The sequence below is a fragment of the Otolemur garnettii genome, unplaced genomic scaffold (genome assembly GCF_000181295.1).
Source record: "Otolemur garnettii isolate 467f Iridium unplaced genomic scaffold, OtoGar3 scaffold00115, whole genome shotgun sequence".
Lineage (NCBI taxonomy): Eukaryota > Metazoa > Chordata > Mammalia > Primates > Galagidae > Otolemur > Otolemur garnettii.
This window is the reverse complement of record NW_003852510.1, coordinates 3,164,985-3,192,657: the sequence shown is the minus strand read 5'-3', so window position 1 is coordinate 3,192,657 and position 27,673 is coordinate 3,164,985. Positions and strand designations below refer to the sequence as shown.

Below are 27,673 nucleotides of genomic sequence, written 5' to 3'. Positions count from 1 at the left end.
AAAAAAAAAAAAAAGATAGGAATTAGGTGACAAATTAGATCCAGTGCTAAAGTGCTTAGACTTGATTCTATAAAAGACAGCCGATGAGAATTAGAATGGTAATATTTTTTATTTTTAATTGAAAGGGATATTTAATGACAAATATTCTAATTTATTAGTATCAAGTCAAATAGAGTTATATGATGATGTTACATGTATGAACAGCATTATCACATTTTGGTAAAAATTAAAAAGATTTTATATTATATTAAATATATAAATTTTTAAATCATATTAGTGCATAGGTGCATTTTTTTGGTCACCAACTTTATTGAGATATAATTTCCATACATTTAAAATAGGTGTGTTTTATTGTTTAGCCAGTGTATTTTGACACATGTGAAATCTACTACCATCATCAAGTTACAGAAATACCTTATTCCACAAAACTACCTCACGGCCCTTTGCAGACAACAACCACCTCTTCCCCCAGGTCCTGTAGACATCTACTTATCTGCCTTCTATTTTACAAATTTGCCATTTATGAACATTACATGTAAATGGAGTAAGATGGAGTTTTTTCCTATACCTCATGTCCTCTGACTTGCTTAGCATAACATTTTTAAAATTCATCCATGTTGTTTGTGTGTCAGTAGTTTGTAAATTGCTAAGTAGTAGTACGTTTTATAAATATCCTACAATTTATTTAATCAGTCACTTATTGAAGGCCATTTAGGTTCTTAACTGTTTTTTTTTTTTGGCTGGGGCTGGGTTTGAACCTGCCACCTCCAGCATATGGGGCTGGCGCCCTACCTTTTTGAGCCACAGGCACAGCCCGGTTTTTTCCTGTTTATCATTCTGGCAGGTATGTAATAGTATCTTGTTTGAATTTGTATTTCCATAATGGCTAATAGTATTGAACATTTTTCCATATCTTTATTGGCCATTTTCCCTATTTTTTGTACAACATCTTACCATAATTTTTTCCTGTTGAAAAAATTAGATTGTTGGTCCTCTGGAGTTGTAAGAGTTTTTAATATATTCTGACTCGGTGCCTGGAGGGTGCCGGCCACATGCACTGGAGCTGGTGGGTTTGAACCTAGCCTGGAGCTGCCAAACAACAATGACAATTGCAACCAAAAAATAGCCAGGTATTGTGGCAGGCAACTGTAGTCCCAGCTACTTGGGAGGCTGAGGCACGAGAATCACTTAAGCCCAAGAGTTTGAGGTTGCTGTGAGCTGTGACGCCATAGTACTCTACTGAGGGCAACATAGTGAGACTCTTGTCTCAAAGAAACAAGAGTTTTTACATATTCTGGTTACAAATCCATTGTCAGATACATAACGCAGGGTGAATATTTTGGTAGAAACAAGCATAAAAATGCATGAAGGATATATACCAAAGTGATTATCCCTAGGTATAATAAAAGTCCTTATATTCTCTTTTAGTTATCTCTTCTGATTTTTCACATTTAACATATACCATTTCTGTAATTTAAAAAATTAGTGTAAAAGTGAAAAAGGATCTTCTCTGTAAAGGAAAACAGGGGAAAGTGGTATAGCTAGAGAAAAGTACAAGTTCAGGAGAGGGTATTTTTGAAGATAAGATTAAGAGCATTTTTATAGTCCAGTGGAAAGGAGCCAGTAGGGTTTAAGAATAGCCTTTAATTCCTTAGGCCTTTGTAGAAGCAGCATCTGATGATGTTTGTTGACACTAGAATGAGTAACAGCTGGATTAGTTAATAGTGTGTAGGAGTAGGTACTTACAGGAGTTCTAAATTTCTTTAGAAGGGAAAATCTTGGAGCTGTTTAGGATCTAACTTAAAAGTGAAAATTGGAAAAAATGCATAGTACAGAAAATTATTGCGTTAACTTGGTACATTTTGTATATCTTTGGTATATTTGTAACCCAAAATTGTCTTCCCCCCCCTTCTGAGTTGCTTTCTCCAACCACCAAACGATGGGAAAACATCTCGTTTTAAAAATTAGCTTTTCATTTTGGTATTATTATTGCTTTGATCCACTGGTTGTGTTAAAATTAGTTAATCCTAAAATTATCATCCCTTAGATTTCATAGGAGGATTGATAAAATGCTTTAAAATAGCCAGAAAAGGGCCAAGCATGGTGGCTAACAACTGTAATGGTAGCACTTTGGGAGATTGAGACAGGTGTATTGCTTGAGCTCAGGTGTTTGAGACCAGCCTAAGCAAAAGCAAGACCCCATCTCTACAAAAAATAGTAAAACTAGCTGGGCATTGTGGTGGGCATCTGCAGTACCAGCTACTCAAAAGGCTGAGCAGGAGGATTGTTTGAGCCTGGGAGTTTGAGGTTGCTGTGAGCTATGATGTGTGGCACTCTACCAAGGGTGACAAAGTGAGACTGTCTAAAAATAAATAAATGGAAATTAAGACTTTATGTAGTTTTTATATGTTGTAAAATCCCAAGCCGTAAAAGATACAGAATTGTTAGGTTCTTGTGATAATCATGAGTTACTCCTATTAAAAAATATATTCTATACATGGATTTACTTCTGTATGTTTTCATTAATGGTGGTGATTTTTGTTTTTTTATCTGCATTATTGCAAAATATATTTTTGTTGGGCAATTGGATTTGGAGATAGAAAGAGGAAGAAAATCAGAAATTATTGGCTGTAAAAGCACACAGAGTAATCTTTGGGGAAAAGGAGGCTGCAGAGCAAAATTTGCACTGTTAGGTATTTATGGTAGAAAAGGTAAGATTGAGAATGAGTGAACCGAACGTATGGCTCAAGTGATTAGAAACTGAATGGAAATAAACTAAAGCAGAAGAAAGAGATTAAAATATTTAAAGACTAGTAGATTTAATAACATTAGAAGCTGGTTCTTTGAAAAAGGAAAACAGACAAACGTGATCAAGTGATTCTCTTGCCTCAGCTTCCTGAGTAGCTGGGACTACAGGTGCCATCCACAACAACCACTTGTTTTTTAGAGACGTGATCCTGCTCTTGCTCAGGCTGGTCTCGAACCCATGAACTCCTCTAGACAATCCACTTGCCTTGGCCTCCCAGAGTACTTAGGATTACAGGCATAAGCCACCGTGCCTGGCCCTACATAAACATGATTTTAACTATGAAACAGCAAAGTAACTATTGGAAAATATTTTTCTTCCCTTGTGTAATCATTATGGGTGTATTTTGTAGTATACAGGAGGAACTTTCAAGCTGGAAGTAGTCCATTCATAGGCATACATGCCAGAATCAGTTTTAACTAGCGTTTTCTAAAATAAGAAATGCAGTTATTATCCATGATAATAAAATTCAAAATTCTGTGGGGGAAAAAATACATTCTAATTTTTTTCTCATGATTCTTTTTAGATGTTTATTTCTCGCATGTATTTTGTATCATTTTAATTTGTACTTTTAGAAAAAGTAACTGCCTTCCCTATAGGTGTTGCTGCTATTTCCTGTAATATAGGAAAAATAATCTTTATTCTTATTTCATAGGTACAGACTGTTTTGAAGCCAGTCCATCAGAAGGAAGGCCAGGAATTAACTGCTTTGCTGAATGCTCCACATATTCAGGTAGAAAATGGACAGATCATTACATATGTTGGTTTTTTTAGCATTCTTTTTACTTTTAATCAAATTCTCCTAAGTCTGGAAGTTTTGGTATTTGCAACAATAGATAATTGTTGTTGGGTAATATATTTTCATATTTAATGTTAACCTAATTATTTCTGAAACAACTTCTTTCTCTTTAAAAATTAGGTCAGATTTTTTTCCCTTTTTGGTTATATTTCCCACAAATTTTAATTATCTAGGGTGTCAAGGCCTTTAAGTGGATATTTTGTTTTTATGAATTTTACACTTTCATAACTCATTCCATAGTATGCCATGTTATACTTTATACACATCTTTAGTTATTAGCTCTAATTAATTATAGTACTTTGAAAGATTTAATGATAAGAATACTACATGATGAGGTTAAAAATTGCTCTTACAGAAGTAAATCGTGCTGTTGCTTAAAATGCTATTGATTTCTTTGAAACAGGCACTTTTACTGGCCCATGATAAGGTTGCTGAGCAGGAAATGCAGCTAGAGCCCATTACAGAGGAGAGAGTTTATGAAAGCATTGGCCAATATGGAGGAGAAACTGTAAAAATAGTTCGTATAGAAAAGGCTCGTGATATTCCTTTGGTAAGTGTTCCACACCTCTGATCTGAGAGTCTTTTATACAGAGATGTTCTTTTTATTTTTTTCCTTAGAGTCTCACTTTGTCGTCTTGGATAAAGTGCTGTGACATCATAGCTCACAGCAACCTTGAACTCTGGGCTCAAGAGATCCTCTTGCCTTAGCCTCCCAGGTAGCTGGGACTATAGGTGCCCTTCACAACACCTGGCTAACTTATTTTTAGAGACGGGCGGCGTCTTGTTCTAGCTCAGGGTGCTGGAACTCCTGAGCTCACCTTGGCTCTATGCACCTTGGCCTCCGACAGTGCTAGGATTACAGGCTTGAGCCACTGTGCCTGGCCTCAGTTTTTCTCTCTTTTTTTTTTTTTTTGAGACAGAGCCTCAAGCTATCCCCCTGGGTAGAGTGCTATGGCATCACAGCAGCTCACAGCAACCTCCAACTCCTGGGCTCAAGCGAGTCTCCTGTCTCAGCCTCCCAAGTAGCTGGGACTACAGGCACCCGCCACAACACCCGGCCATTTTTTGACTGCAGCCGTCATTGTTGTTTGGTGGGCCCAGGCTGGATTCGAACCCGCCTGTTTTTCTCTTTTGATGTTAATTTGTTGGACTTTTTCTGTGTTCTTGCTCATACTTTTTTCTCAGTTGGGAAAAAATTATTATCTTTTCTCACTCATAAATTAATGAGAAATAATAATATGTGAAATATTTGAGGAACAAAGAAGAGACAAATAATTTATCCCTTGTTCATTATATCATCATTTCCCCAGCTTACTTTTTAGAATAAGAATTAGAAATTCTTTTTTTTTTTTTTTTGCCAGAGTCTCAACTATGTCGCCCCCGGTAGAATGCTATGGCATCATAGCTTACGGCAACCTCAAACTCCTGGGCTTAAGCGATTATCTTGCCTCGGTCTCCCAAGTAGCTAGGACTACAGTTGCCCGCCACAACGTCTAGCTACATTTTTGTTGCAATTGTCATTGTTGTTTAGCAGACCCGGGCCAGGTTCAAACCCGCCAGCCCCGGTGTATATGGCTGGTGCTCTAACCACTGAACAACAGATGCCAAGCCAAGAATTAGAAATTCTGATCTTTTCATTCAGGTGTTGAAACACTCTTACTGGCATACCTCAAATGTTCTTTAAAGTATGCATTTCTTAATGTTAATATTTGTCTTAGAGTTTTTATATGTAAAATTGGTTTTGGTCTTATATTGTCTTTAATTTCTTTACTTTGTTATCAGAGAAATATTCTTAAATCCTGGTGTAAAATTGTGCCTTGAATAAGGAGTAAGAGACTTTTTTTCCAATAGGCAATTTATATAACAACACCTTATCCAGGGAAAAGAAATTGAAAAAGATACGAAAAAAATAGTTTCTTAAGCCAAATATATTGTGGAGAAAATGGTCAGCTTTAAAATCTGATTGCAATTATTACTCTAGCTGTGTTTAAGTAAAATTTTCTCAAGCTAGCCAAAGGGCTAATTTTGTTGAATAGAAAGAAATAGAATTAAAGAATGAAGAAATGTTTAACAAAAAAATTGCATTTTTAATTTTGAATTAGATGTTATTTTTTTTTAGGGTGCTACAGTTCGGAATGAAATGGATTCTGTCATCATTAGCCGAATAGTAAAAGGAGGTGCTGCAGAGAAGAGTGGTTTGTTACACGAAGGAGATGAAGTGCTAGAGATTAATGGCATTGAAATCCGAGGAAAAGATGTCAATGAGGTTTTTGACTTATTGGTAAGTTGACACAGGTAGAAGAATAATTGCTAGGTCTTAAAAAGCTGTTGCTGGACTTAGAATAAAATATTTGAAAAACATTTAAATAATAACTGTTAAGAGTATTAGACAATTCCCAGCCTAATTTTCCCATGAAGTAATTTTTCATAGTATTTATTAACAGTTTTATTTGGGGATAGGTACTACTGATATTTTATACTTTCTACTTTATTGCTATCAGGTATATTTTATTGTTTCTGAAATCAGTAATAATGTAAGTTGTTGAATTCATTCAGTAAGTATGTATTGAGTGCCTGCAATGTGCTGGCCCCTGGGGAAGCAGTAACCAAACAAAATCCATGCCCTTTTGATTTTTATGTTCATTTCATTTTCTTACTATCTGCAGTTGATTGTTATTTTCCTGATAATACTAGATTATAGCATGCTACAGATCTGTAGTATCCAATATAACATCCTCTAGCTGCATGTAGCTATTTTCATTTAAATTGAGTAAAAGGAGTTGAGTCTAGTCTGTCTCCCCCACTGCGAGACTCTGTTGTAGTGGTCCCTATAACAAAAAAATTAAGGAAGTAAATTTTAAAGTTCAGTTCTTCATTTATACTAGCTGTATTTCAAGTGCGAAGAGAAATATGTAGCTAATGGCTACCATATGGAGCAGATACAGCACATTTGCATCATTACAGAAAGCTCTGTCAGTGCTAATGTAATCAGGATGTCATTTATAGACATTTTTTAGGGCAATTTATGATCACTCTGTACACATCCATAGACTGGATTTATATTCTTAATTACTTGGCATCGGAATCTCTACTGTTACAGTAGAATCATCACTGTCTGGTGATGTCTGTTACAGATGATTTTCATGCAATGCCATTCATTGGTTTGGTAGAGCAAAGTGCCACTGGTCATTATTCTTAGCCCTTGTTTAATCAACTACTATCATTAAGTTGAGCACTGTTCCTCTGCCCTATCATTATTAGACGTTGTGATGATTACTCTCCAGGTTGCAGATTTCTGAATAAAGCAGTCAGTGGTGTACTGGGAAATAATAGTGAACTAGCCATAAGACTCTAGACAGTTAAAAACTAGAATGGATGAGGTGGCATAGTGGCTCATGCCTATAATCCTAGCACTCTGGGACGCAGGGTTGGAGGGATTGCTTGAGGTCAGGCAACTAGCCTGAGCAAGAGTGAGACCCCATCTCTACAAAAAAATAGAAAAAATTATCCAAGTATAATGCTATACACTTGTAATCCTAGCTATTTGGGAGGCTGAGGTAGGAGAATCACTAGAGCACAAGAGTTTGAAGCTGTAGCGAGTTATGACGATGCCCCTATACTCTAGCTGGGGCACAGAGCAAGACTCTGTCTCAAAAGGAAAAAAAAATGGAGTGGATGATAGAGACAGGTCATTTGGCAGTTGAAAAGATTGCATTGCTTTTCTAGTCCTAGTCACAATTTTGCAAATTCTGCACCACTAAAACTGATGTATGTCCGAGTAGATAACACATAATTGTTACAGCACTATGGTGTCTTTCAACCCTTCACTGTGGAATCTTCCAAAACTTACACTAAATGTAAGAGAAAAACCCAAAACTTACAGTCTAAGTGGCTTCTACAGTGGGCCAGAATTTCAAAATGCCACATTTTAGATTATTTCTAATATAATGGAATCTGTGAAAAATATAATTTGTGCTTTCTGATGAAATGGGATTCACCTTTACCAATTTTCTTCTTCTAAGTCTGTGTAGAGATTCTGGAATAGCCTGGTTTGGGGAACACCTAATGTAAAGTCATAGAATTATTTTCATAAACAGATTTCAAAAGTAACCTAATCTTTCTATTACAGTCAGACATGCACGGTACTTTGACATTCGTACTGATTCCCAGTCAACAGATCAAGCCTCCTCCTGCTAAGGAAACAGTAGTAAGTATTTATTTTTCCATGGCTATTGTTTACTTTTGTGTATCGGAAATATCACCATCAGTTTACACAAGTAATAACAGGTAAATTCAGCAGTTTTTATTTAAATAAATATGAAATATCAGTGTTTCAATTTGGGAACCTTTTAAAATAAAAAATAGAAAATACTTCGATTTCAGAATTTTTACGATTTCTAACATTAAACTTTGTTTTTTCTTGGTAGTTATAGGCAGGCTTATTTAACTTAAACATAATTAGTATATACTGAAGGGAAGTACTTTTACAAAGCATATGAGAACAATTGTTATTTTTGAAGGTAATTGTTCTAATGTTAAACATTTGCGTAACTAGCTCTATTAAAAGAGAGACTTGATTATCATGTGACCCAGCAATTCCACTTATAGATGGTATCTATCCAAGAGAATTGAAAACACGTTCACACAAGAACTTGTGTATGAATGTTCATAGGAGCAGCATTTGTAGTAACTAGAAGGTAGAAACAACCCAAATGTCCTTCAATTGATGAAATGAAAACAAAATATGGTATATCTTAGAATGGGATATTATTTGTTAATAAGAAAAGACTAGGGCGGCACCTGTGGCTCAGTGAGTAGGGCGCCAGCCCCATATACCCAGGGTGGCAGGTTCAAACGCGGCCCCAGCCAAATTGCAACAACAACAACAAAAAAAAGTGGGGGGCGCCTGTGGCTCAAGGGCAGGGCGCCAGCCCTATATGACAGAGGTGGTAGGTTCAAACCCAGTCCCGGCCAAAAACTGCCCAAAAAAAAGAAAAAAAAAGACTAAAATACTGATACATGGTTTGGAACCTGGAAAAAATTATGCTGTGTCAAAGAGGCCAGTCACAAAAGGCCATGTATTAGTTCTTTTATAATATGAAATGTCCAGAATAGGTGAAGCCATGGAGACAGAATAATAGATTAAGTGGTTCCTTAGTTATGGAAACAGAGTTAAGAAGGATTGAGAGTGATTGCTCATCAGTACCAGGTTCTTGTTGGGGGAATAAAAATGTTCTAAAATTATTTCTGGTGATAGTTGTACAACTCTCTGAATCTCCTAAAAACTATCCAGCTGGGGCTTGGTGCCTGTAGCTCAGCAGCTAGGGCGCCAGCCACATACACCAGAGCTGGCAGGTTCAAATCCAGCCTGCGCCCACCAAATAACAGTGACAACTACAGCAAACAAATAGCTGGGTGTTGTGACAGGTGCCTGTAGTCCTAGCTACTTGGGAGGCTGAGGCAAGAGAATCACTTAAGTCCAAGAGTTTGAGGTTGCTCTGAGCTGTGACACTGTGGCACTCTACCCAGGCCCCGCAGGGCGACATAGCGAGACTCGGTCTAAAACAAAAAAAGAAAGAAAACTATCCAACTGTGTACATGGATTAATTAGATAGTATATGAATTATATCTCAATAAAGTTGTTAAAAATGATAAAGTTTAAAATGTGGAATTAACATGGAAGCCTGGTGTATTGCATCTGTTCCTCTTAACTTTTGTAAAAGCATAACAGTTTTTTGAGAAAGAATGCAATTTCATTTTTTCTCAGTATTTCATCACAATTAAGTATTATATTTTGGCCATCATTTCCCCCTTATTGTTATAGAACTTAATGAAGTTGATGTTATAGCTGCAACTTTCTTTCTGTTTACAGTTCTTTGTAGGAAGACAAATGAAGAAATATAGTTTGTCTCTGAATTCCAAGAGCCTAATTCTCTGTGTACTGTGCCTTTCCACATATCTCTCCTGTGTATAAGCCCTGGACTTCAAAAGTAGTTCTGCAAACTGAGGAGACACAACAGAGGAGAGTTGGCGTATGCCTTTATTTAGATCAGGGACCTCAAACTTTTTAAACAGGGAGCCAGTTCACGGTCCCTTAGACCATTGGAGGGATGGACTGCGGGCCCTGGGACGAGTCAGCTGCTAAGCAGGACAGGCAGCAGTGGCAAAAACACCTGGCGAGCCGGATAAATGTCCTAGGCAGGCCGCATGTGGCCCGCAGGCCGTAGTTTGAGGACTCCTGATTTAGATGTTAACAGTAATCTATCCCTCTTGAATAGTTTTTGTCTTTTGAGAATGAATGTCAGAGGTTTTAAGACATGTTTTATAATCACTGCTTTAATGCATAAAATTAATTTAAATCAGTGGTTCTCAACCTTCCTAATGCCAAAGCCCTTTAACTGTTTCCTGTGGGATCGCGACCCACAGGTTAAGAACCGCTGATTTAAATGTGATATTAATATTGCTGCTTCTCATTGCATACAAAATTAGAATTAATAGAAAGTAAAATAGTGATGAGCAATAGTTTTCTTTTCCTTCCTTTTCCCTTTTATTATGAAAACTCTCAATTGCAATATTTCTTGCAAAGTTTTTATCAAATCTAACTATCTTAAAATGAACTACATTTATTAAAGCCCCCTTAAAGCTATACAAAAGGGAAACAGTGATAGGAAATTACAATTTTGTTTGGTGCATAATATTTGTCTGAAATTAATGCTCTAAAGAAATTAAAACCAATTTATTTAGGATCATTATAGTATAACTAGAACAGCAAAAGATATCTTCCTTGATCTATGTTTTGTAATGTTAGAAACGTATTTAAGATAAATGTACAAGATATGCATTATCTGAAATCCTGCTATAATCGCTTTGTTGAATTACCATGTATGGCAAGAATAACTTATGTCAGAAGTGCTCTCTGAGGTCAGTTTCTTTGTATCATAACAGTAACCAGTGACTGCTCTTTCAGTAGCAGAGAAGAGTCTCGGCACCTTCATCGTTCACTTCCTGGGTGACTATTCCATTTGTCCTCGGATACCCACACATTGTTCAAATTCTGTGGTTTCTTTCTCTCACAGATCCTTAAGAGAAAGGGCCCAGTTTTTCAGACTAGTCTATAAAACTTTAGGTTATTTTATACTATAATAATATGGAGGGAGGAAATAGTAGGTATTTTGAGATGAAAGGGACTTTTTCATCTCATCTAATACCCTCATCTAACAAAAAGTATATTGAAGTGAAGGAGGATCCCATTGCTTATTATTGGTGAGGGAATACATACCAGAAAATTAATAAATTATTGTTTAGGAAGTATTAGCTGTGAGTGCAGTGGCTCATGCCCATTGCCCTAGCTACTTGGGAGGCTGATGTAAGAGGATCACTTGAGGCCAGGAGTTTGAGACCAGTCAAAGCAACATAGTGAAACACTGTCTCAAACAAACAAACAAATAATATTACCTATTATTATGATGATTTACTCTGTGTGAAGCACTACAAAGGTAATTGAGTCATAAGGGAAAGTTGAGAGTGCTGTTAACAAATGCATTTACTTTCTTGTGATAGCTATAAAATGTATTATATACTTTTCACCATAATTTTTTCTTATTTGGAATAAGGTCTAGAATTTAATGATGCAGTAAGGTTTTTTCTAATAAATATTTTATCAGAAGATGCAAAAAATGTAGAAAATTTCGGTGTCGATTGGATGGATACCCATTTTCAAGTTAGGGCAGTTGCTCTATCAAGTTTGGTATTGTTCTGAGGTTCATATTTTATCTACCTACTAAACACCAGTTTGACATCCCACGGATACCTCAAACTTCTCTCCTGTGGAGAATGGAAGAGAACAAATAATAACAATATTCCTTTTTTTGGTGGATGGGAAAGAAGAGGAATCCCAGGGTTAGAGGGAGATATTTGAAAACTTGCTTGCTGCTATAAAGTCTTTTCTTGACTCACTTTCACTATTTTCTCTTCTATAATTAATTTTAAAAGTTAAAGATAAATCTATAGTAAGAAATAAAAATTACAAAGAAAAATATTTGGAACCTTAGGAAAGATACATGTGAACTGATGAGTCATTATCCCTTTGCTCTATTCCCATTTTATCATTAGAACTTCAGATGCAAATAGCTTATAGGTACTAAAAATAACTAAATGTTGGGCTTGAAGATAATTGTATCTAAACAATTCTATAACCTGAAATTTAAATGAAAGATTTCATTTGGTTTAAATTCCAAACACTGTTTTGATCAGAAAACACTGTATTGATATTATATCAATTATTATACCCCTGGAGCTTTCCTATGAGGGTCAGCTTCTCTCCTCCTTTTTAAAAGGCTTTATTTTTCATTGCGTGGGAAACAAAATAATTTAGCCACTAAGAGAGGAAAGATTGGAGGAGATAACTTGTAACACTAATGAGAATCAGTGGGCTATGTGAAATAGAAGTCATATAGTGTATGTTTAGTGTATGTTAAGGCAGTGCACAGACTTTTAACTCATTCAAATGGTTAATTTCTTTGATGTGGAATAAATTTTGTTTTGGAAAAGTTAAGAGCTCTTGCTCATTTTAGATGGGACTAGATAACCTTTTCATATAGCAAAGCATATCCTCTTCTCAGTCTACACAAATATAGGCCCCATTCCAAGCCATTTAAATCAGAATAGTTGGTTAAGAGCTGCCTAGCCAAGAGTAGATAGAAAAGCATCTCTGGGTGATTTTGTTGGCCTCTGGCAAAGGTCATAAACCTAGATATTCCCTCCTCACTGGTCTTTTTAACTTCCCTCAAGGTAGTAGTTCACTAAGATTTCTGTACCTCACAGTTACCCATGGAACCTGATTAGAAGGTAGAATCTGATAGTCTGAGGTGTGGTGTGAGGAGGCAGCCGTTCAATAAACATCCCAGCGGGTGATGTAAAAACATCGTACTGGGGACGCTTTCAGAAAGTGATTTGATAAGATCATCAATCAGGCTGACAAGTAGTCTAATTTGATAGATCTCTGAAAAGCCTGAGAAAAATTCTCTCTCTGCTACCTCAAGTGATGCCTAAAATTCCATTCTTAGATTTCCAAGGTTTTGTGACTAAAAAGTGACAATTTAAACTGATTCTGGGAACATTATTAATTGATAGGGATGGTATTCAAGCATCCTTGATTTTTTTTCCAATCAATCTCAAGCAGATTTTTCAAAAACCGTATTTCTAGGTCATCCTACATATTAGGGACTTGCCTTATGCCAAGATTGTAAATTTGCATGTATAATCCTTTTACTCCATCTCCCTACTGTGTTTTGGTTCACTGTTATCCCACACAACTTTCTAAAATTTATTTTTGGTGCCAACTGACAAAGTTTTCAAGATTTTAACCAAAATGCAAATGTTTTCATATTAAGAACAAGGCTCTTCAGGGCACTATTTGGGAAGTAGCATAACACTTCAATTAGGTGCGCTATCTTAACCAGATTTGTTACAAGGCTATGTGCTTAGCGTTTCATTTATATGAAGTATAATAGAGGAGAAACTTACCTGTGTTTCTAGAAATCAGGATGGTATTTACTCTTGGAAGGGAAGGAGAGGGTATAATGACCAAACAGGACATGAGTTGAGGCTTCGAAGGTGCTGGTGATCCTCTGATTCTTGATTTGGGTGTTTGTTACATAGGTGTGCTTAGTTTTTGAAAATTAATTGTGCTAGACTTATGAGTATGTGTAATTTTTGTACTTGTATACATATAATATGTCTATGAAAAGTTATCCCCCAAAGCAGACTACATTTAAGTTCTGCGTTTAACTATTTGACTTTTTTTTTTTTGGTTGAGACACAGTTCTACCCTACGCCTGAGCAGAATGCAGGGGCATCGTAGCTCACTGCAACCTCAAACTCGGGCTGTGGGCATCCTGCTGCCTCAGCCTCCAAAGCCACTGGGATTATAGGTGTGGTCCCCGGCTGGGTTTTCCCTTTATTTTTCATGAGTCAGGGTCTCACTCTTGCTCAGACAACTCTGGAACTCCTGAGCTCTAATATTTCTCCACCTCAGCCTCCCACAGTGCTGGGATTACAGGCATGAGCCACCGTGCCCAGCAGCTATTTTACATTTTTAACTGATCATATTTTTTACCTGTTTCACTGTATGTTGATTAGGACTTAGCTTTCCTCATTTCCTATTGACAATAGTTAGTAAAATGTTTGTTTTTGAAATTAAAAAAATGTTTTTAGATAAAAATGACACCTCAAGCCAAATTTCTAAAAGAGACTGTCTCAGAGGTGCCTGTAGCTCAGTGAGTAGGGTGCCAGCCCCATATACCAAGGGTGGTGGGTTCGAACCCAGCCCCTGCCAAACTGCAACAACAACAATAAAAAATAGGGGGGCGTTGTGGCGGGCACCTGTAGTCCCAGCTACTCAGGAGTCTGAGGCAAGAGAATTGCCTAAGCCCAGGAGTTGGAGGTTGCTATGAGATATGATGCCACGGCACTTTAAGGAGGGTGACATAGTGAGACTCTGTCTCTAAAAAAAGAGAGAGAGAGAGAGAGACTGTTGGTTTATGAGGAGTCTAGGCTATTATACCATGTAGTGGAGAGACCTTTTGATCTATAAACATATATGTTTTTATCACTTAGAAAGTATTTTATCATTCTTCTTAGCAAAGTATCTCAAGAATAGAAGAAAAAGTATCCAAGGTATACTCAGTCTTACTATGAAACCAATTTATAGCTTTCTTATGAAAGCTATAACCCAATTATAGCCCAAGAAGAAGAAGGGGAAAGAGGAGAGGGAGGAGAGGGGAAGGGGGAGGATGGGTGAAGGGAGGTAGTTGGTGGGACCACACCTACAGTGCATCTTACAAGGGTATGTGTGACATTTACTAGGTGTAGAATATAAATGTCTTAACACAATAACTAAGAAAATGCTGTGAAGGCTATGTTAACCAGTTTGATGAAAGCATTTCAGATTGTGTATAAAACTAGCGCATTATACCCCATGATTGCATTAATGTACACAGCTATAATTTAATTAAAAAAGAAAGTGGGGGCAGCGCCTATGGCTCAAAGGAGTGGGGCGCTGGCCCCATATGCCAGAGGTGGTGGGTTCAAACCCAGCCCCAGCCAAAAACTGCCAAAAAAAAAAGAAAGAGGGGGGATAAATGTATTTGACAAAATTTTTTATAGTCTGTCATCAATAATTGAGAATAGTCAATTTAATCAGTATATCAAGACCTTAATAAGGATACTTCCTTCTCTAAAATGATTTTGAGACAGACCAGTATTGTCTTAATGATATACAGCCTCAGTTGCAATGAAGGTAAAAGATTTAAAGAAACCGAAATAGTGTTTGGATAAAAATTGACTCAGGTTTTTTAGATTCTTAATCTGTTGCTTGGTTCATTGAGCCTGAACTTGGAATTTAACCTGTATTGGGCAGAAATGCTTATTGTGTATATGTGTTAGATGTCATTAGATGAAGGTAGGTTTCTTACAGATTTTGGAAATGTCATTTGCCCAAGCTTAGGCGAAAATTAGATGTGAAGACATTAAAGAGAATATTAATTCATTTATATTTTCTTAGAAGTAAGAATACTGGCTCGGCACCTGTGGCTCAAGTGGCTAAGACGCCAGCCACATACACGTAAGGTGGCGGGTTCGAATCCAGCCCGGACTCGCCAAACAACAATGACACCTGCAACCAAAAAATAGCCAGGTGTTGTGGCGGGCGCCTGTGGTCTCAGCTACTTGGGAGGCTGAGGCAGGAGACTCGCTTGAGCCCAGGAGTTGGAGGTTGCTATGAGCTGTGATGCCACAGCACTCTACCTAGGGGGATAGCTTGAGGCTCTGTCTCAAAAAAAAAAAAAAAGAATACTTTGTTATATTTTATAGAGGGAAATGGGAGGAAATGGAGTAAGGAAATAATTTTTTATAATGTTCACATGAGTCCTCACCTTTAGTGCTAGATAGCACAGCATGATTCTGTTATTCTGATTTTTAAAAAATCATTGTTAGCAAAAATCATGATAGCTTGTGCCATTAATATTTCAAAGCCTACACAGTACACAAGTAAGAACTGATTATAAACTTGATTTAGGGCAGCGCCTGTGGCTCAGAGGAGTAGGGCCGCTGGCCCCATATGCTGGAGGTGGTGGGTTCAAACCCAGCCCCGGCCAAAAACTGCAAAAAAAAAGAAAGAAACTTGATTTAGAAGTTTAGGGTATGCTTGTTTCATGAACCTAAACATATCCCTTTAGAAGAAACACCAAGAGAGACTAAAAGAGATAGTTGGATTGACAGCAGTGGGGTCAAGAGGTGATGAGAGCCCCAGGGAAGCTGATTCTTACCTGCGTAGATGATGAGGTGAGAGAAGGGTTAAAGCCTACCTTTTCTGGTTGCAGTGATTTAGAAATCACATACCTTATTGCAGAGTTATTTTCCTGAAATAGGAGGATTCTTTTAAATTTCTTCTGATTCTCTCAAGCCTTTGAGGCTCCTTTGCATTTCAGCTTGTAACTGCTAACAATGAAGTGTTTTAGATGTTCTTACACATATTTGCACTCAACAGAGAGGACAAGGGATAAGCCTGAAGAAACACTGCCCTAAAATACTGTTATACCCTCCTCTCAATTTGCAATTTCTTTGCACTAATGAAAAATTGTAACATTTAAAATTATATTTATAGTAAACATTAAGCTATTGTTTTCATTTTTACCCTCTTTTTTAGATCCATGTGAAAGCTCATTTTGACTACGACCCCTCAGATGACCCTTATGTTCCATGTCGAGAGTTAGGTCTGTCTTTTCAAAAAGGGGATATACTCCATGTGATCAGTCAAGAAGACCCAAACTGGTGGCAGGCCTACAGGGAAGGGGACGAGGACAATCAGCCTCTGGCTGGGCTTGTTCCAGGTAAGAGACAATATATTAGAATGGACATAGTATTAAAAGAACATTTGATTTTGACTAAAGTACGTCACTTAAACATTAATTTTTACTTCAACTTGTTAATATGCTGTTTAGGATACAGGATACTGTATCCTCATTTAAAAGTGAATTATGTTTGTAATTTCCTTTTTCATAATAATATATTTTTTCCAATTTTAATATCAGGTGTATCCAGATTAAGCAGAATGATTTTGAAGTATTTCTTTTTCTATTGTCTATAAGATTTGGCATGATCTATTTTTTGAAATTATCTTTTATTTATAAATATTAGTTGTTTATTTTTTGAGACTTTGGGGAAAAAATAATAAGTTAATTGATGACTCCATACTGAACCTCAGAGTCAAAGCATTCTGTAATAGACGTACTCTTATTTGACAATGTGAATGTTACTTTCTTTGCATTACTAGTATTATTATTGCTTAATACTTTTCTATAGCAATCGTCTGATTTCTTTTCTGAATGTATTTATCTTCAATCATTCTTCATGAGGTTTTTGTTTCTAGTCTTTATCTTAAACATTGTTATTGTTGTTAAATTTTAAGCCTTTTTAATTTTGTGAAGACAAAAAGTGGAAACCTAATAAATACATGCATATGTAAAAATAAAAAGAAGAACAACATTAAAAAAACCCTCACTTTTTCATGCCTCTTAACAAATATTACAGTTGATTTTTCATGTAGTTGACTTCTTAGGTTGTACCTGTAGCCTAAGTACCTTGACTAGAAATTTGGCCAGTTTCTTTTTTTTTTTTTTTTTGGTTAGGGTTTTAGAATGGAATTATAGTATAACTTCATCAACCAATACCATATTGTGCTACATTTCTTTTACGTATATTAAGACTACTCTATTATGAAGGCAACACAATCTGTATACTTTAAGAAATGATTATTAATTAGGTTATCGACATGATTTCTAAGAAGGAATATGTTAAGATGCATTTTTTTAAGGAATCGGGGAAGTATTACCATTGAATTTCTTATACCTAATATGATCTTGGGGTAGTAATAGGGTATCTCATGTTTTTTACTGAGGAAAACTATCCCTAATTTAGACTAACCTAAAACTTAGCTCATATTAGACATGAAAATTATTAAGAGAACATATTTCTCAGAGTTAAGGTGATACATAATTAAAAAAAAAGATAATACAGTCACATATCACTTATCAAAGGAGAAACGTTCTGAGTAATTTGTTGTTAGTTGATGTCCTGCAGACATCGTAGAATGAATGTACTTAACAAGCCTGGATGGTATAGCCCACTACCCAGCTAGGCTGTGAGGTATGATGGGTTGATCCATCCACCACCACATATGCAGTTCATGTTGATTGAAACATTGTTAGGCAGCACATGACTGTATATAATTTTTCCTACAAATTCTTCTTATAGTTCTCAGAGTGGGGCTAGAACAGAGTGAGGGGAGCAGAACCAAGAGAAGTGTGATAAGCTTGAAACTAAAAGAATTAGATATGAAAAGTAAATATAAAAGTAAAACTCTTAATTTTCTATGAAAACCACTTTTATCCTTCAGAAAAAATACTGATTTCAAAGTAGAAATCTGAAAAGAGGAAAGTCAGAAACCTTCAAAGCCTCCTATACATAACCCTTAATCCTTTAAGGAAAAGCATGTTTTCCATTTATTTTCTATTATTGGTAACTTAAAGGTGGGAATAAAAAAATCATTGACACATTTACATACATAAAACCAAAACAGTATTTAAGAGTAATATATGTGGCTGGGCGTGGTGGTGGCGACGCACATCTGTAATACTAGCACTCTAGGAGGCTGAGGCAAGTGGATTGCTTGAGCGAGTTCAAGACCAGCCTGCACAAGAGTGAGACCCCCATCTCTACTAAAAATAGAAAAGCTAGCCAGGTGTTGTGAGTGCCTGTAGACCCAGCTACTTGGGAGGCTGAGGCAAAGAAGATCTCGTAGGCCCAACAGTTTGAGGTTGCTGTGAGCTATGATGCCATGGCACTCTAGTACAGTAAGTCTCTATCTCAAAAAAAAAAAAAAAAAAGTAATAAGTACTAGCGAATAGATAGTGTCTTAGATTGAAAAGTGATGAATGCTCACATATTATTTTGGATTTTGGAAAAGTTAACTCTGAGAATTGATGTTTGGTTTGAGATAATTCTAAATGACCAGAACCATTGTAAGATCCAGCATAATACTTTCCATAAAGTAAATGCTTAATGAAAGCTTTTTAAAAGTTCAATTATTTTCTAATATTGGTTTCTTTATTTACTCATTCTAATAGATGCTGAACTTCCAATAATACCTATCATAGGATTGGTTAAATGAGGTTGAAACCAAATACTTTCAAAATTTGGAGGCTTAGATATTATAGCTGAGATTACTCTCCTGTATAGGCAGAAGGATTTGGAAGAGAATATAAATGAGGAGTTAACTACCTCTAGCATTTCCCCCTGGATTAAATCAAAATACTTTGTCCTTTTCTCTGAAGTATTTTACGCTTCTTTTTCTTTCTGCTATTAAGGGAAAAGCTTTCAGCAGCAAAGGGAAGCCATGAAACAAACCATAGAAGAAGATAAGGAGCCAGAAAAATCAGGTTAGATGCCTATATTTGACATTAATAAACTGTTTCTTGGGTCTTCATCTAGAACTATTTTTAAATTTTCCTTTCAGAACTATCAAGAAAGATGTATTTCATGGAAAATATGATGTGAGAGGCACATCATCTTAAGACTGTAAAGAAAGGACAAAATTTTAAGTATTAAGGGCTATCTGTCTGTAATGTGCAATTAATGAAAAAGATATAAGTACTTTCCTGAAAACTAGTCTTTTTATGAACAGTGTAATGAGTTTATAAATTTAAACTAAAAAGAATTTAAGTTTTGCAGTTTGAAATATGAAATTGAAATATATGGCTTTGTTTAAGGAAACACATTTATAGTTGTATTTATGATTGCTCAATAGGAAAACTATGGTGTGCAAAGAAGAATAAAAAGAAGAGGAAAAAGGTTTTATATAATGCCAATAAAAATGATGGTAAGTTCTACTCTCAGGTATAGAGTTATGTATGAAAGGGTTGTAAATCTAGGCCTGTTTTGCTCCTTCATGTAGCATGTGTACTTAGTAAATTTTTTCTTTTGAAATTCTATTTTTTCCTATGAGTAAGGCAGTGTTTTGAATTTTGGGAAAAACTAGTATAAAAATTAAAGCACTATTTAGCATATTAATAGTGTTAAATTTATGGTTTCCTCTAATTTTTTCCTACATAAGCTCTTTCTTTGCAAAATTAATAACTTGCTTCTGATAAATTCTTACAAAAAAAGATGTGTTTGAAGTAGAAAATGAATATTTCATTTACAGTAGGCCATGTCACAGAGGCAACTACTAGTGGGCTCAGTCAGGCACACAGGAATATTTTTGTTTGATTTTGACTGATTGCTAAGATTAAAAAGCTTTAAAGTAGCTGGGCATAGTGGCTCACACCTGTAATCCTAGCATGCTGGGAGGCCAAGGCAGGTGGATTGCTTGAGTTCAACAGTTTTAGACCAGCTTGAACAAGAGCAAGATCTCTTCTCTCCTAAAAATAGAAAAAACTAGCCAGGCATTGTGGCTGGCGCCTATAGTTCCAGCTTCTCAAGAGGCTGAGGCAAGAGGATTGCGCAAGCCCAAGAATTTGAGGTTATTGTGAGCTATGATGCCAGGCTGCTTTACCCAGGGCAACACAGTGAGATTCTGTCAAATAAAATAATAAAAATAAAATAAAATATTTTTAAAAATAGGTTTAAAATTGTAGCTTCTCTTAAAATCAAGAGCTCTGATAACTTTGGGCCAGTATTCCCATGTGGCAACAATCTTCTGGACCTGAGTGACAGCTATTGCCTTTAAGTGGGCACCTGCTGTCTAGTTCAAAAGTTTCCACCAAACACTCCCACTTCACAAAAAAGAAGAAGCCTGTTTACTGATTTTATTACATTCTTGGTTGGGCCTTATAGGCATTTGAAAGTGCTACTCTTACTTTGCTTTATGAGAAACAAGCCAAATAAGGCCATACACAGTGGCTTATGCCTATAATCCTAGCACTCTGGGAGGTGGAGACAGGTGGATTGCCTGAGCTCGCAAGTTTGAGACCAGCCTGAGCAAGAGCAAGACCCTGTTTCTAAAAATAGTTGAGCATTGTGGCAGGTGCCTATAGTCCTAGCTACTCAGGAGGCTAAGGCAAGAGAATCACTTGAGCCCAAGAGTTTGAGAGGTTGCTGTGAGCTATGATGCCATGGCACTACCAAGGGTGACAAAAGTAAAACTCTGTCCCGCCCCCCCCCCCATCTTTCTTTCAAAAAGAAAAAAGCCAAATAATAAAGGGAAGGCACTCTTTAACTTTTTACACAATTTTTAAGGCTTATTCTTTCAAGAATTTGAAATATTTTTAGGCAACATAAACTAATGAAGATAAAATTTATAGATATTACAATATTCTATACAAAGCTAAATCTGAGATTTGACCTACCTTTTTTTTTTTTAAAGACAGAGTTTCTCTCTGTTGCCTGGCCTAGTGCCATGACCTCAGCCTAGCTTACAGCAATCTCAAACTCCTGGGATCAAGCAATCCTCCTGTTTTACCCTCCTGAGTAGCTGGAACCACAGGCACATGCCACTATGCCACTATGCCACTATGCCTAATTTTTCTGTCTTTAGTAGGAATGGAGTCTCACTTTGCTCAGGTTGGTCTCAAATTCCTGACTTCAAGAGATCCTCTTGTTTTTGGCCTCCCTTAGATTACAGGTATAGCCACCATGCCCAGCCAAATTTGATCTATTTTAATAAAATGTTTTCTTAAAGTAAATATTTTAAAGGTAATTTTGACAAATTATAGAACTAAGAAGACTGAGTTTTTAATTTTATCCTCTATACTTGTAGTTAGTATCTTGGTTTCTCTGTTTGAAACAGATTAAAATTAACTGGTACATCTCTAAGAGTTACTATACTATAGAACACGTGGCATATCCAAAACCTGCAGATATATACACTGTCTACATGAAAATGCTACTACAGTTTGATTATACCTTTTAAAAGAAACTTAGATTTTTCAGCAAAAACATTTTGAGAAGGGAAGGAATTATATTTGCTTTCATAATGTGTCATTATTAATAACTTTTAGTAAAACTATAATTTATAATAACTGCTCTATTCTAGGGCAGTAGGTATATGCTTTAATTCTTAGCATAGTAATAAATTTCTTGAGGTTACAGATAAATAGATTCAAGTTTAGGTATTAAAGTAATATGTTTAAATTCTTGCGGCTAATAAATAGTTCAGCTGGAATTAATTAATGAATTTATTTATTTTTTGAGTACACTCTGTTGCCCTGAGAAGAGTGCCATCATAGTTCACAGCAACCTCAAACTCTCAGTCTTAAGTGATCCTCTTGCCTCAGCCTCCCAAGTAACTGGAACTACAGGCACCCACCACAAAACCTGACTGTTTTTAGTAGAGATGGAGTCTCACTCTTGCTCAGGCGAACTGTTGATTTGGAGTGATCAACCTGCCTCAGCTTCCCAGGGTGCTAGGATTATAGCCATGAGCCACCATGCCCGGCCAAAGCTGGAATTTAAACAAATGTAGTTTGACTTCCTACTCCATGTCAGGTTCTATGCTGAGCATTGGCAAGACTAAGATGCTTGCTGTCATGGCAATAACACAGAAAGTCTGACTATACATAACCTGGTGCTCCTTGGCAGGCCGGTGAAGTAATAGGAGTGAGGACATAGCAGGCTGCTGGTTGTCTGCTGTTGTTTTTACCATTTGACAGCTCTGGTTTCATCAAGATTATGGGCTTTAAGAATGTTACCCCACCCATTACAATTTACACTTCATCTTGAATCATGACTCTGGGTTAGTATTCCAGAATAAAGTAAACATAAAGGCAGAAAATGTGTACAGCACAGGTGTGCTCCATTTTCAAGTTATGTAAGTTACAGGAAAGTATGCCAGCTTTCTCTGGTAACATTGTATGTATGTGTGTATCTGTGCCAGCTGTTGTGCTGGGCATACACATTATCTCTTATCCTTAAAATACCTCTTAATTAGGGTATTAGTGTCTGCATTTTTTTTTTTTTTTTGAGAACCCTGGGTAGAATGCTGTGGCATTATATCTCACAGCAACCTCATACTCTTGGGTTCAAGTGATCCTCCTGCCTCATCCTCCCAAATAGGAACTACAGGTGCCCACCACAATGCCTGGCTATGTTTTTTTTTTTTTTTTTTAATTGCAATTGTCATTGTTGGTTAGCAGGCCTGGGCTGGGTTAGAACCCACCTGCCTCGGTGTATATGGCCAGCGCCCTAACCACTGAACTACAGGGCACCGAGCTAGTATTTATATTTTTATTACATGGCAATAATTTTGTCTAAAGAGTTAAACTTTTTCTTTTCCAAAGATTACGACAATGAGGAAATCTTAACCTATGAGGAAATGTCACTTTACCATCAGCCAGCAAATAGGAAAAGACCTATTATCTTGATTGGTCCACAGAACTGTGGCCAGAATGAATTGCGGCAGAGGCTCATGAACAAAGAAAAAGACCGCTTTGCATCTGCAGTTCCTCGTAAGTTTGGATCCATTCCCATTTTCCTGTGCTTTTCAGTTTACCACCTCAGAATCTAACTGCATTATGTAGGGAAATTTTTCATTCATTTCATCAAAACAGTGTTGTCAATGAAGGAGGAAGTTTGTTTAACCAGATGTTTTGACAATTTATTATTAAAGATAGTTGTTCTTGAGTATAGCATATACTAATTATTTTCTGAATGAATTTCAGTTTGAGCCCCTTATTTCCTGTTCTATATGGAATCAGCTCTTGCTTCTTTAACCTGAAGCTGAAGATAGAAACTTACGTATCATTTCTGAAAAGAGAAGTTCTGTTTTAAGATTATATACTACCTAACCATATGGAAATAAACTTAAGGAAGAGATGAATGGTGAATTCAATTATTTTAAATGTAAGATGAAGTAATTTAAAGTATAAGCATAAAATGTACTAAGATAATATGACTATTATTAAGATAATATAAACACATTTTTATTTATTTTTCGATTTATAAATAAAAACGTTAAACACATAGACTCTTAGTACTTCCTCAGTTCATTATTTCATAATCTGTGTCACAGAATTCTCTGATTAGCAGAATTATCCCCCATTCCTCATCCTCACTTTAATCTATACCAGTAATTTTTATCTAATTTTGTTTGCCTAGATACAACTCGGAGTAGGCGAGACCATGAGGTAGCTGGTAGAGATTACCACTTTGTTTCACGGCAAGCTTTTGAGGCAGACGTAGCAGCTGGAAAGTTCATTGAGCATGGTGAATTTGAGAAAAATTTGTATGGAACCAGCATAGATTCTGTACGGCAAGTGATCAACTCTGGCAAAATATGTCTTTTAAGTCTTCGTGCACAGGTAAAGCTAGAATTTTGGTTTGGGATCTGAACTTAGAGGGCATGTCATACAGAATAATCTAGTGGACACTATATTTTGGTGTAAGAACAAGATGACTTCTTTTGGTTTCGTTAGAGGGAAAATATATACGTGTCTACAGGTATAGATTGAGTATCCCTTATCCAAAGTGCTTGAGACCAAAAATGTTTAAAATTTCTAGTTTCTTTCAGATTTTGGAAAATTTGCATATACATCAATCATAAGATGTCTCAGGGATAAGACTCAAGTCTGAACACAGAAATCATTTATGTTTTGTATGTGCCTTATACAAAGAACTGGAAGGTAACTTTATTTTTCCCCAGCAGTGCTGAGTAAGCTGGGCACACCTGCATTTGGACTGCAAACCACTCACAAGGTGAGGTGTAGCGTTTTCCACTTGCAGCATCATGTCACTTCTCAAGAAGTTTTGGATTTTGGAGCATTTTGGATTTCACATTTTTGGGTTAGGGTTGTTCAGCCTGTACACACATGTATATATTTTCTGAAGCTTAAAATAAAATACAATAAATACAGTACTGATAATACTTTTTTTGAGGCTATGAAAGAAAGAATTTCTCCTTTCTTATTCTGATCTAAGAAAAAAGAGATTGTTCTTATGCCTTTAAATGCCATTGTTAGCAGGCGTCACAATGTACAGGTGTATGTAATAATGAAACCTCCACCACTACTGATTATTTGGCAGTCTAAGTAAAAACTAGTGCAGCCGTCCTCAAACTACAGCCCGTGGGCCACATGCTGCCCGCCTAGGACATTTATCCAGCCCACTGGGTGTTTTTGCTGCCACTGCCTGTCCTGCTTAGCAGCCAATTCATCCTGGGGCCCGTAGTCCAGCCCTCCAACAGTCTGAGGGACAGTGAACTGGCCCCCTGTTTAAAAAGTTTGAGGACCCCTGAACTAGCGCCTCATAGGTGTCTCTTTTAAAAAGATAATTTTAGAAATTTGGCGTTTTTAAGATTGTTAAGGAATTTTTAAAGCTTTTTCTAGGTTGTACAGCTTAAACATAACACTTTGTTCAATGTGATAGAATCTATTGCTCATGTAACATAGTGGTCATTAAAAAGATGGACCTAAGGCTCAGCGCCCATAGCTCAGTGGTTAGGGTGCTGGCCACATACACCGAAGCAGGTCGATTCAAACCCGGCTCGGCCCGGGCCTGCTAAACAACAATGACAACTGCAATAGAAAAAATAGCCAGGTGTTGTGGCAGATATTTATAGTCCCACCTACGTGGAAGGCTGAGGCAAGAGAATCGCTTAAGCCCAAGAGTTAAAGGTTGCTGTGAGCTATGATGCCATGGCATTCTACCAAGGGGGACATAGTAAGACTCTGTCTCAAAAAAATAAATAAATAAAAAGATGTACATAGAGGAGAATTGATTCTTTTTTTTTTTAATGTATTAGGCATTTAATTGGGTTCTTTTTAAAGGAGAATTGATTCTTTTTTTTTTTTAAATTTTTTAGCCATTTAATTAGGTTCTTTTTAAGAAACTTAAAACGCCATTTTATGAGGGTAAGCTCCATTTGTCAGAGCAAACACGGATCACAGGTAGCCTTGGAGCTGAGGAATAGCCTTGATTTTCGGTAAAATTTGCAAGTCCACAGCTTTTTGATCAACCTTGCGCTGTTCTGTTATCTCGTATTTCTCTTTTTCTGTGGTGAAGATCTCACCTTCCTAGTGTCTGGGCTTCCGGAGCTGCTTCTTGAAATATACATCAGTAAGATGCTTCAGGATTTTAACATTACTGATGTCAATTTTTGTGGTGGTGGCGGCGATGACGAATTTCTGGTGTGTCCTTTGTAGAGGAACTCGATTGAGTGACAGAGATCCAGTCACAAGTAGCAAGCCACTGCCCAGTTGCTTTAGGAAAACCACTGTCTTGCCTCTGTGGTGCCCAGTGAGGATTAGAATGGTCCCGAGTGTGAAACTAGATCGCAGTTTTCTCTCATGCTGACTCAATGGTTTTTTGCCCTGGCTCAATAGCTTTCGAGGCACATCTTCGGTGGGATAGTACCTAGGCATTTTGCAAAGTTTAACCACCCAAGTACCACCATTCTTGTCCCCACCAACTGGTTTTGCAACAGTGGTAAGGACCTTCGCCGCCTTCTTTTCAATCTTGGATTTAGCTGCTGTGAATTTCCTCTTATACATCGCCTTTCTGGAATACATGGCGGATCGGGAATATCTGCCTATTCCTCTGACGAGAACAGGATTTCAGCTGCAGTGGGGCATCCCCTTCTTGGCCTTAGGCCTCTTCTTTTTATTAACAGGTTTCTTCTCTTTAGAAACAGGCTTCTCAACTTTTTCACCCGCCATCTTGCAAGACCAGGAGAATTGATTGTAAAATGGCTATTATAAAATAGCAATTTGGGGGCTTGGGATTTTTTTTTTTTTATTGGACAAATCCATTTAGGCTTTGATTGTTTCAAGTATAAACATTTGATTTAAGAGAAGTACAAATGTTTTTACAAAATTACTTCAAAAGTATTTGTATTATTTGGGCTAACATTTTCACAAAGAACTCAGGGTAGTAAAGTATATTTTTTCATTCATCTTAATTGTTTTTAGATAGGAAAGGGATTATCCCTGTCATCTCCCGTTTTGGTAGTGTGCTTCAGTTTGAGGACATATGGTTGTGCAGTGTTAAAGACACAGTGAAAATCATGGTCTCCTAATTCAAACAGAATCTGTCTTTTCTTGTATGTGCTTTCTAGAATTTTCTTTTGCCATGTGTATGTGAAATATTTCTCTCTTTTTCCTCATCTTTAATACCTGGCACATAGTAAGGCAACTGCCTTGATTCTACCTCTGAAATCAATTTTTAGTGTACTTACAATCTGTAAGTGGTCTTATTAGCAGGGTATTTTAGCATGATATAGTTGTCATCCTTCCATGTCATTCACTTATATTTCATTATATGAAAGAGCAAGTTGCACAGTATATTGTCACAGAGAATGATAGGGTCTGAAAATACTGTGAATTGTTATGAAGGTATCTGGAAACATTCATAGGCAATGATTGAAAAAAGTAACATTGAGTGGCACCTGTGGCTCAGTGGGTAGGGTGCCAGCCCCACATACCGAGGGTGGCAGGTTCAAACCCAGCCGTAGCCAAACTATAACAACAACAACAAATAGCCAGGCCTTGTGGCAGGTGCCTGTAGTCCTAGCTACTCAGGAGGCTGAGACAAGATAATTGCCTAAGCCCAAGAGCTGGAGTTGCTATGAGCTGTGATGACACAGCACTCTACCCAGGGCGACAAAGTGAGACTCTGTCTCTAAAAAAAAAGAAAGAAAGAAAAAAGAAAAAAGTAACATTATATTCCAAGTATTATTGGGAAGTAATTGAATAATGGAAAATATTCTTAAAATCCATGTATCTTTTCTTCATAGTCATTGAAGACCCTCCGGAATTCAGATTTGAAACCATATATTATCTTCATTGCACCCCCATCACAAGAAAGACTTCGGGCATTACTGGCAAAAGAAGGAAAAAATCCAAAGGTAATTATTATACTACTGTACTGTTCCACTGAAGGAAAACATGAAGTAGTCCTGATCTAATTTGTCCCAATGCTTAAAAACTGCAACGGCTTAAGTTTTCAAACTGATTATTATTTCTGCAGTGTCGTTTGTCCAGGAATCACCATGGTTGCCACTAGTTGGACTATGGCAGCCC

At 36.8% G+C, this 27,673-nt stretch overlaps 1 protein-coding gene and 1 pseudogene across 2 annotated transcripts in view; one reads left to right on the top strand and one right to left on the bottom strand.

The window, feature by feature from the left end:
- MPP5 (membrane palmitoylated protein 5) overlaps window positions 1-27,673 on the top strand; it is a 106,332-nt gene that overhangs the window by 73,242 nt on the left and 5,417 nt on the right. For both annotated transcript variants that reach the window (XM_003797385.3, XM_023517633.1), the window contains 10 exons: window positions 3,462-3,539; window positions 4,009-4,155; window positions 5,725-5,886; window positions 7,735-7,812; window positions 16,312-16,495; window positions 19,031-19,102; window positions 19,471-19,542; window positions 22,940-23,107; window positions 23,757-23,959; window positions 27,388-27,498. In XM_003797385.3, coding sequence (XP_003797433.1) covers window positions 3,462-3,539; window positions 4,009-4,155; window positions 5,725-5,886; window positions 7,735-7,812; window positions 16,312-16,495; window positions 19,031-19,102; window positions 19,471-19,542; window positions 22,940-23,107; window positions 23,757-23,959; window positions 27,388-27,498 — 1,275 coding nt within the window. The remainder of the gene's footprint in view (window positions 1-3,461; window positions 3,540-4,008; window positions 4,156-5,724; window positions 5,887-7,734; window positions 7,813-16,311; window positions 16,496-19,030; window positions 19,103-19,470; window positions 19,543-22,939; window positions 23,108-23,756; window positions 23,960-27,387; window positions 27,499-27,673) is intronic.
- On the bottom strand, window positions 25,487-26,364 carry LOC105887750 (annotated as a pseudogene).